This window comes from Anopheles arabiensis, chromosome 2 (assembly GCF_016920715.1).
Source record: "Anopheles arabiensis isolate DONGOLA chromosome 2, AaraD3, whole genome shotgun sequence".
NCBI classification, from domain to species: domain Eukaryota; kingdom Metazoa; phylum Arthropoda; class Insecta; order Diptera; family Culicidae; genus Anopheles; species Anopheles arabiensis.
In genome coordinates, this window is record NC_053517.1 from 57,613,174 (window position 1) to 57,624,627 (window position 11,454).

Below are 11,454 nucleotides of genomic sequence, written 5' to 3' on the forward strand. Positions count from 1 at the left end.
AATAATTATAACAATCATTTAGTACGTGCAAAACTTAAAAAAATAGATAAGAGTGTTGCCAAACGCCGTAGCCACGAATGTATTCAATAATCATAGCCAATGCGCGCATCATCCAACAAAAAGCGAACATTATAGTGCTTTTAAATCATATGCAGTCATGAAGCTATCCTGATAACACACAATCTTCGTGTTTTAGTTTCAATATAGTGCACTATCCTATCCTATACTTAATCGATCTTGTTATTGGTTTCCCAAAGAAGCACATACGATTACTTTATATATTAATACTATCGTATAAGGTAAAAGTTAGAAATCGGTCTAATATTGTTTAGAGAAGAATATAAAAAAACGTAGTGTATTGCATTAAATAAACTAAAAAAGTCAGCTGTTTTATCTATACTTATCTTTAAGGCTTTGTATATTTTAACATTTTTTCAATCTTTTATATTAGTAATCAATACGGCTGAAAGGACCGTTCCTTTGGAATATTTTTTTTTTTAAACACATAAATACAAGCCTAAGTAACAAATAGAAACTGCAATGAGTCTGAAAACACACATCCGAAAAAAGAGCATATTCGAAAGAAAGTTGAAAGTTGAAATTTTCATATAAAGACGCGAAGACGGAAAGAAGCCGAACAAAAACGAAGTTACCTCTTGGCATAAGACTCTTTTATTGTAGTGAGGTGTAGCAAGGATGGTGAAGAAAAGTTTGAAACATATTATCAGAATGATTTCCTTTATTTTTTTTTATTTTCTCAGTTTACGATTTCATTGACTGAGACGGGAATCGAACAACGCATCTTATCCAAAGAACAATAGTGTCAGAGCACAGTCCTACTTTTTTCGTTTGTACAGATGATAGTATCGAATATTTGGAAGAGAGCGATGATCTTCTAGATCATTTGGACCCGGTAAATAAACAGAGAGCAACAGAAAACAACAGAAAGCGGAAACAGGATGATCGAGTGCTGCAGGACATAGTTAATGTGGAGAAGGAGCGCAACGAACTTTTGAAACAAAGACAACAAAAAAGCTCCAACTATCACGTAATGATGAGTGTTGTTACACTCCTTGATTCATTACCCGATCTAAATGACCAGTTGGATGCAAGTGAGGAGATATTAGAATTCGCTTACCAAGTAATTAAATCAAAGCGAAGAAAAAAAACAAACGAAGAAAATCAAAAAAAATTAGCTTGAGTAAGAACACAACTGAACACAGTACCATGCTGAGCGTATTAGTCTGTGTTGTCTATTCAAAGAGACGATTGTTATAAACATGTGGACAGTTGTTATATTAGTGTTACTCTACTAGTTACAATAATTTAATTATTGTGACTGAAATTGAATTTGTGATATGAATAAAAAGAACTTGTTATAAATTTTCAAAATATATCCTTTATCATTTTATTTCCTTAATATTTTTCGAATAATAAATTGGCAATGAGCACCCTGACTAAAAACGGATTAATGGTATTGGCTGGTATCATTGAATCCGTTCGTAGCGGGAACGTACGGCGTTCTCATGAAATTCTTGAAACACATTTCTTTAGCCCGGTACTACAACGCCTCGGTAAATCACTGTAGCAACCATCTAGTACGTTAGGAAAATGAATGTCAGGACGTACACCGCCGCTACGAACGGATTCAATAATACCAGCCATTGTCTTTTTTATAACGATAATCCTTGGCAATGTATGTTTTTACTTCATCGAATATGTACTTCATCGAACATTATCGATAAATTCGATCAAAAAAATAATTTTTGAAGACATTTCGAATATCTGTAGCCTCTTGAGATGGATGATTGTTTGCTCTGTTCCTGTTGGCGTTGGATTGTGGGTTAATGTTATTCATTAATTCCGTGCTTTCTCTAAAATCTATGCACATGTTATGCAACAGGCATGCTGTTTTGACGATTATTGAGACGTGTTCCGGAGTTATCTGGAGTTCTTGCTTGAGGAAACGCCATTTTACCACCAACAAACCAAAGGCGCATTCAACGCAGCGTCTTGCCATACTCAGCAGATGGTTGAAGTAATTTTTTGCCGGATCTTCACTATCCGGAAAAGGCCGCAGTAAGAAAGGTTTTAGTGGATAACCCTGATCGCCTATAAACACGTGAGGCATTCTTTGGGTAGTACCAGGCAGTGGTTTAGGAAGAGGGATGTTGAGCCGATTTGAACGAATGAGCTCAAACAATGATGACAAATTAAAGACGCCGCTATCGCTACGACTCCCATATTCACCAACGTCAATGGCGATAAATTTCCAATTCACATCTGCTACTGCTTGCAAATGCAGAGAAAAATATTTTTTATAGTTATAATATTGTGTACCTGAAAATGCCGGCCCTACTAGCAATGAGAATGAAAAAGTGTGCGACTTACAGGCGAGGGGCATGTAGAAGCATGGGGAGACGGTTGGAAATACGCGGAATTACGCGGAGGCGCGAGCGTGTTTTGGTTTCTACACAGTTTTTGCACTCACACAATTACACATGTGTGAATGTGTGCGTTCACTTTCAGCCTGCGCGCTCAGTTTGGTTTTCTCGCAGCGGCATGCGGGTATCGGTGTCTCGCTCGCACTAGTGCAGCGAGTGTTCTTCTGTGCGCTCCCCTTCTTGCCTCCACACGAAATCGTCAGTTCAGCTCAAGCGTTCGCAGTGAAAGGCTGCGCGCGTGTTAGCCTAAGTCCCGGGCGATCGAAGTTTCGCTAAGTGTTGAAGTGTTGTGCACATTGAAATGAAGCTGCGTTTTTCTTTCACCATTTATCTTAAATGTGTGATTTGCGCTGCTTTATTTCAATGTTTTTTTTGCTGTATTGAACATCAACAACGGGATCCACGCAGTTAGACGGCTATTTGAAATACGTCGATTTTTTTATATATTGAATGTGTGTGGTTTGAGGCAAGATTGTGTGAAGCAATGTATTTAAATGTGCTTTTATTTGCAATAAAAGTGATAAAATGTAAACCAAGTTTGATGTGTTCAAGTTTTTGTTTTGATTCGGGTGCACCAAGTCCGAATGAAGGGAAGCGCACAGCGCGCTACGAAAGAAACGAGCCGGAGGGGGTGTCAGTCCAGCGCAGCGCAATTCGCTGGAATCAAGTGGGAGGGGGTACCAGTTCAGCGCAGCGCAAGCCGAAAGAAACGGGAAGGAAGGGGTATGATGAAACAGCGCGAGCGAGCGTTCTTTACAGCGAGAGCGCCTCGTGTATTTTAAAGGCAAGCAAGAGAGCGCATTCTCTCCGTGGTAGCGCTCCATCCGCCATTTTTAATTCTCAGCCCAAAACAACGGACTTCGGATCCGAGCTTGGGCCGGACCCCCACCGCGTGTTTCCACCTACCCCTCGCCTGAAAATTTCGTTCTCTTTGATTGTCGGGGGGGCTTTCATTCGGATATGCTTGCCATCTGTGGCGCCGATACAATTAGGAAAATTCCATTTATGGCGAAACTCTTTTTCCACATTCCTAAATGCAGACGTTGTAGGGAACGGGATAAACTCTTCATTAAACGTGTTCCAAATTGCCTCACATGTTTCGTAGACAATGAGGCCAATTGTATTGTGGGCAATACAATATGTGAATGATAAAGACTTAAAAGGTATTCCAGTCGATAAATACCTGAAAGAGAAACAATACTTTAGTAAACGCTCATATGACAATTTTGTTTTCTTTATTTAAAAAAAAATAGATTTCAGGTGTTGCTATCAAAGTAAATGGCTTAGCTTGCAAGTTTTCGATCGCTCGAATGTTACCGAGATAAACTAGCTAACGAGTTCGGAAAACAACCATGTCATATATGATGGAAATTTTTCGAGCAGAATTCATATGGATGTGCTTGCATCGGTAAACAGTCTGCGGATCAGATTCGCAACTTAGCTTAATTTACATAAGCTGATAAAGTACAGTTTTTTACTAGTTGGCTACTCCATTTTTTTAAATAATAAGTAGATCACAACAACATGATTTTGAATTAGTAATCTCCGTTGAAAAGAGAATCAGGAAAGTGTAAATGAATTAATCAATGGGAATGGAGGAATATAATATTTAATAGGTACATACTATGTAATAGGTAGGTATAGGTAAATTCAATAAAAGCTCTCTTAACTCAGAACCGACCGCACCTATAGATCCAAAGCCGGTAGTCAGCTGCCGGACCCGTTCGGAGTCGTTCAAAGCTGTCCGGAACCGGCTCCCGAATAGTTCTTGACGGCTCCGAACGACTCCGACCCGAACCATCGTTTTGATGTAGCCGGAGTCGGAGCTGGAGTAGCAATGTTAGGAAGCTTCTATTAAACATACCTGTTATAACTCGTGGAAGGAAGACACATGTGTTTCGTTCGTAGTTCAGACACAGAGTGCCGTTTATTCTCACTGACAGCTGTTTGCTACCCAACTAGCAGTTTCTGTCGATGGACAGCTGTCAGACGTATATGACAACTCTCTCCTCCTAACAATATAAAGTGATTACTTGCTAAAGTGTGAAAGACAATTCATATTTATATTCTAAATTAAAGTAATAATCCCTAATCACGGTATCGAATTGGTGGTTGTCGAGTTCTTGTTGATCTCCTAACTTGAGTTTGAGATTCTTCTCCACAAGCTAAATCTTCATTGATATTATCAGATCTAACCATCTCCGTTTCTGAATCATGAGGGAGTTGAAACTCTTCCATCCTATCTGGCAGATAAACTGATTCATCTATCCAAGGTTCTATGTTTTGGTTACTACTATGGTGGATTGATATTTCTTCAGGACCAGATCTCATTTGGTTTATGTGCCTTTTCCACATCCTTCCATCGTCTAATCGTATTTCGTAATGCAGTTTTCCTAGCTTCTTTGTAATCGTTCCAAATTTCCACTTTTCGGTCTGGGAAAGGAAATCTCTTGCTGCTACTCTTTCGTTTACTGCAAATGATCTTGTCGTTTTGTGTACTACTTCGGGATTGGATTTCTTTTCGATTTTTGGTACCATAACATCAAGCCGAGACCGTATCTGTCTGTTTAACATTAACCGCGAGGGACTTTCCCCTGTGCTTGGATGAGTTGTTTTCCTGTACGCTAGCAGTATGTTTTGTAACTTTTTGGAATTTCAGATTTATGGCATTGCATAGTTTTAATTTTATCTTTAATTGTTTGTACATATCTTTCTGCCTGACCATTTGTTGCGGGATGGTAAGGAGCTCCTGTTTTATGGGTTATTCCGTTAGATTTTAAGAATGTTTGGAATTTTTCTGACATGAATTGTGTACCTCTATCGGTCACTAAAATTGATGGCAAGCCAAAAGTGGCAAAAATTTCTCGCATTTTGTCTATAGTAGTGTCTGTATTCATATCCGGTGTTATTTTTACTTCAGGCCATTTGCTGTACGCATCTACTAGAATAAGAAAATATATACCCATAAATGGCCCAGCGTAATCCGCATGTACTCTTTCAAAAACTGATTGTGGACGCTTCCATACATGAGTTGGTACTTTAGGAGGATCTTTTCTTACTTTTGCACAAGAAACACAGTTTTTTGATAATCTTTCTATGTCGTTATCCATATTTTTCCACCAACAATAAGATCTAGCAAGAGATTTCATGCGTGATATGCCGAAATGGCCTTCATGAAGTTCGTCTAAGACTCGATTTCGTAATTGAGGTGGAACGTAGACCCTAGCGCCTCTCATAAGACATCCCTTTTGAAGAGAAAATTGTGTCTGGTCGATTCCAAAACGATCGTTAATGGATACTGTTCTCCCTGAATTTAATCCGTCTATTAGTAATTGAACATTTATGTCTTTGCTAGTCTCTTTACTAAGTTCTTCTACTGATACGGGAAGATTTTCTATTTGATTTAGTTCAATTTCATCGGGTTCTTCTGTATCCTCCAGCTGAATGTCTCGGATTGGCAATCGTGACATTCCGTCAGCATTTCCGTGTTCTTTTGATGGTCGATATCTAATCTCAAAATTGAATGATTCTAGAAATACAGCGTAATGTTGCATGCGAGTTGCTGATAGCGTTGGCAAACCTTTCTGTGGTGATAGAATTTGAGAAACTGGCTTGTTATCGGTTATTAAGATAAATTTTCTTCCATAAAGATATCGGTAAAACTTTTTAACTCCGAAAATAATCGCATATGCTTCTTTATCCACCTGAGTATATCTTTGTTGGGTTGGTGATAGTGTTTGAGATGCGTATTGAATTGGATATTCTTTGCCATCTGGATAGATGTGACTTAAAACGGCGCCAACTCCGTAGGGCGAAGCATCTACTGCTAGAGCTATTGGTAAGCTAGGATCGTAGTGTACCAAGATCCGTTCAGATTGCATTTCCTTTTGATCCATTCAAATGCGTCCTGGCAACCTTCATGCCATTCGAAAGGAATTTCGTTTTTAAGTAAATTATTTATGGGATAGATCTTTTCACTTAAATTTGGGATAAATCTCGCGTAATAATTCACAAGGCCTACAAAAGCTCTTACCTCATCTTTGTTCCTTGGTTTTGGCATTAGTTGAATGGCAGTAATTTTCTCCTTCATTTTGTGAATACCGTACTTGTCGATCCTGTATCCACAGTATTCTATGCAATCTGCAAGGAAATTACATTTGCTATCATTCACTCTCATATTATGGTCTTGAAATCGTTTTAAAACTGTGCGCAGTCTTTCCACATGGGTCTTGTCATCAGGAGCTGTTATTTTAACATCATCTAAAAATACAGAAACGCCTGGAATTCCTTGGAGAATCTGTGTGATTTCTCTTTGGAATATGGCTGGGGCAGAAGCAACCCCGTACATTAATCGTGTTGGTCTGAATAGTCCCATGTGAGTGTTCAGTGTTAAAAATTCCTGATGTTCAGGTTTAACTGTCATCTGTAAATATGCCTGCGCTAAATCTATTTTCGAGAATTTTTCTCCCCCAGCCATGTTAGCAAAAAGCTCCTCTATTGTGGGCAAAGGAAACTCGTCTATTACCAAGTTTTTGTTCACCGTTAATTTATAATCTCCACACAATCGTACACGGTTTCCTGATTTTTTTACGGGTACTATTGGTGTAGCCCATTCACTGCGATTGACTTTTATTAAAATTCCTTGATTTACTAAATCGTTAATTTCTTTCTCGACACTTTCTTTTAATGCAAATGGTATAGTACGATTTTTTAGAAATATTGGCAACGCATTTTCTTTTAGGATAAGAGATGCTTGAATATTTGAAATCTCTCCTAATGACTTACGAAAGACTACCTCGAATTCTTCTTTTAATTTTTTTATCACTTCTTGATTAGTATTAGAATGGGTGACAATTTGATTTACGTACGAGTTCCCCTTACTTAATAATTCGTTCCAATCAAATTTCAAATCTCGCATCCATGTTCTTCCTACAATAGGTCCTCTTTTAGACTCTACCACAAATAGTGTTAATTTTGTTTTAGCATTTTCCACTATAACACTAATTGTACCAAATATCTTTATAGATCCTCCACAATAGCTTTGTAATTTTATATCTGATTCCCTAATAGGGATATCTTTAAACCATCTTTGTTTGTCGTTCATACTGATAATAGAAAACGGGGATCCTGAATCTACTTCAAATTGAATTTTAGTATTATTGACTTTTAGTGTTATGTATATTTTTGCGGTATGGTTTGCATTTTGGTATAAATTGTTGATCAAAATTGAGTTTACCTCTTCGTTCTCCTCGCTGTCTTGATGTTGTTCGTCAATTAACCTCACACTTTTGCTTCTATTGTTCGTGCGACAGACGCGCTGCAAATGTCCAATTTTCCCGCACTTTTTGCAGACGGTTCTTTTGTGCTTGCATACATATGCAAAATGTGATTCTCCACATCTATAACACTCGACGTTTTTCTTCGTTTTGTTGCTCACGATGTTTACTTCTTTCACTTCAGCACCTCTGCTATTCAGCACTTCAGCACTTCAGCGCCATCTCCGGTGGCTTCCATGGCTAAAGCAATTTGCTTAGCTTTTTCCAGTGTTAGATTTCTTTCTTCAATCAGCCGGTTGCGTATTCTTGGATTCCGTACACCAAAAACTAGCTGGTTCCTGAGCGCCTTTGTCAAATATTGCCCGAAATCACAATTAGCCGCCACTTTTTGCAAAGCCGTGATGAACTCCGTTACAGTTTCGCTTTCAGTCTGAAGTCGTTGACGAAACTTCCATAGTTCCACCATTTCGAGGGGTTTCGGGTCGAACAGCTCATCCAAACACTTCACTATTTGTTCGTATGTTTTGTCTTCTGGTTCTTCCGGAGAAATATGATCACACAATAAATTGTATGAATCAACACCCATGTAATGCAGAAGCATGGCTTTTTTATTATTCGATTTAACCTCAAATACCGACATTGCTCCTTCGAAGCGTTTTCACCCAGCGGGCCCATTGCATGAGCCCTTTGTTAAAAGGTTCCATATCGAATTTTGCCATTGTGGTGCGTTGTTCACTCTGTGCGATGTTCTGCTTTGTACCACTGCTTGTTGGTTTCTCTTCGATCATGACACTGTCTCCACTTATACCCGATTGTTTCAGCTTTTCTTTAACTGCGTAGCGCTAGCGTTCCAGGGTTCTCAGAATTTGTCACTCGTCGCCAATTGTTATAACTCGTGGAAGGAAGACACATGTGTTTCGTTCGTAGTTCAGACACAGAGTGCCGTTTATTCTCACTGACAGCTGTTTGCTACCCAACTAGCAGTTTCTGTCGATGGACAGCTGTCAGACGTATATGACAATACCTGAGAGTGATCATCAATCGTTCCTCTGGACAAATGTATGTTTGTTTGTAGGTTGCTTTGTTATAAGATGCTCTATCCTTCTCAGTATGAAATAAAAAGTTTTAATTGAAACTCTCATAAACTCGAAGAATTTATCTTCTTGTTTCAAAAGTTCATGAAACAATGTGTGGTATTGCCCGATTTTTTCACGTTTTTCCCACAGATCGTTGGTTTTATCGCGCCTTCTTTTTAATAGTAAGTAGCGCAAAGCTATGCTCGAACTGTATAGTTCCGTTTCAGAATCTGAATCCATCTAAAAAAAAACAAAACAAAACATATAAGAGTTAAGTTTGGACTAAAATTTGTTACAGTGATGATGATGCATATGATGATGAATATGATATTCAATTATAGATTGAATGATGTTTTGGAACACTATATATCTTTAAAACAATTAGTGTAGCTTTATCGTTAAAGTGCAGCTGCATGCGTTGATAATGTTGCGAAAATTGGTTAGATTTAAGACCAGTGGCGGATTTAAAGTGTTGGGGGCCCAAGCGGCAAAGGAGTGGAGGCCCCTGGTAGGTGTCGAGCGATATTTTTGCATTCACACTTTAATGGTTTGCTGGCGGGGGTGGGAGGTGAGCTTATGAGTCCCTTCATCCATGGGGCCCCTACCTAGCACAAAAGCTCTCGATGAGACTCCTGTACACACTGTTCTATAAGTTGGAATTACCATACACGGGGCCTCCCACGGCCACTCAGTCCGCGTACAGTTAAATCCGCCACTGTTTACGACATAATGAAATCGTGAACAAGCTTTGCAAAAACTTCCGTTTTGATTTTGATCCGATACGAGCGATTAATAACATCAGTCGAAGGATGAGAATCCATCATACTATGTGGTCCGGATGATGATTCGGATAAACCGGATGATGGTTGTGTAGGAGCTGCAACTAATGGAGAAGCAAACGCTGGAGATACTGGCAGTGTTGTTGGCATGGCATCTGACGAAATGATCGACAAGTAGAACTCAAAAAGAGCTTAAAAGTTAATTTAATCAGATTTCAGAAGATTTTACCTGCAGCGAAAGAGGTTAAGTGTCTAAACGACGCGATACTAGAGCTTGCTGGACAGCACCAGCTGTATGAATTAATAGCATTATATTTATGATTTTTCTCAGACCATAAATAATGAAAATAGATAATCTTACCCTTTTTCCACTAGCAGTAACTATCAAAACTAAGAGCAGATTTATTTAAAGTTAACTTTAGCGTGTAAGCCTTTATTCAGAGGCTGCTTTGTGTTGTTGTCGTTTTGTTTATCTTCAAATGTCAAACACACTCAAAAAATCGCAATGCGAATCGGAAGAGCGTTGACACGGCATGCGATTCGCACGTCCGATAAAATCGCATCCGATGAAGCGTTGCCACGGGCCTTAGTTGCTTTGTGTAAATTTATTTCTTTGTGAAGCCTTTTTACAACTCAGAAGTGGGATAAGTTAGCCATCGTTATGCCTACAAAGGACGAAATGCTGTGCGCGCTTGAACATGCAGAAGTCAATGTACCCGCAACCGCCACATTAGCACAAATCCGACGGCTCTTTGAGCAATCGTGTTCGATTGTGTGCGAGCAGGAGACGCCAGTGCAAAATATGCCTCTTGAAGCAGTTCACGAAATCGAAAATCATGGCGAGCCATCGTGTAATGTGCTTGGAATGATCGAGCTTGAGGAAAGTTTAATCATTCCCAAAGGAAAACATGATCCAATACAAGGAGAATACGGCAATGCAGTTGCTGGGGTGAGCACCAACACCAAGCCGCCGTACAAAATGGCCGCAATGCCCGATCATAAGACATGTTTCATCGTGCCCAAAAGTGTGAGTGAAGCGACACAAAAGGAGCATGTCAAACCAGTTTGCGGAGTGCTCACCAACACCGAAACGACGCGTAAAATGGCGACCAGCGAGGATAGTAACTTTGTTGTATCGGTGAATCCGAAACCATTGCGAGAAAACCGCGCTGAATGCGCAAGTATTGGTGAAGCTAACCAAAAGGTGCTTCCGCTATCCGAAGTTGTTGCCTATGTGGAAGGTTTAATGGATAAATTTAGCGGTGATAATGGAGAAGATGTTAATATGTGGGTCGGCCAACTAGAAAAAACATTTCACATGCTACAAATTGACGATGTACAAAAAATAATAGTTACACGCCGATTGTTCGAAGGAATCGCCGCAATGTTGATTAAATCATCTATCCATACCGATTATGAGGAACTGAAACAGAAACTGCTGATTAATTTTTCTTCAAAACCACCGACCGAAAGTGTATATCGTCAACTCCGACAACGTAAATTGCTGCCGAACGAGACCACAACACGATATATAATGGAAATGGAAAACATCGCAAAAAGAGCAATGATTCCGGAACAAGAACTCACTTCTATTATTCTTGATGGAATCGGAGATCCTACTAATGATGCTGCAATTCGATTTGCGACCTATAGTATGAACGAGCTACGAGCTGCGCTACAACAATGCGAATTTATTCGGCCCCGTCAGATGAAGCAAACAATAGCAGCACCAAATACTGCCCGATCTGATACTGCAGTAAAATGCTACAACTGTGCGCGTTACGGGCATCATCAGCAGGATTGTCGACAACCCAGACGCCCGCCAGGATCGTGCTTCTTGTGCCACAAGACAGGACATGTAATTCGCGATTGCCCTCAA

The 11,454-nt window shown here is 39.5% G+C and overlaps 1 protein-coding gene across 1 annotated transcript; it reads right to left on the reverse strand.

Moving 5' to 3' along the window:
- Positions 1-1,404: 1,404 nt before the first annotated feature.
- Positions 1,405-10,022, reverse strand: LOC120908592 (protein ALP1-like). The gene is made up of 5 exons (XM_040319775.1): positions 9,937-10,022; positions 8,745-9,036; positions 3,358-3,627; positions 2,351-2,355; positions 1,405-2,289 (listed from the first exon to the last, which is right to left on the reverse strand). The coding sequence occupies exons 2-5, from the start codon at positions 8,756-8,758 to the stop codon at positions 1,736-1,738; spliced, it is 843 nt and encodes a 280-aa protein (XP_040175709.1). The 5' UTR covers positions 8,759-9,036; positions 9,937-10,022; the 3' UTR covers positions 1,405-1,735.
- Between the last annotated feature and the right edge of the window lie 1,432 nt (positions 10,023-11,454).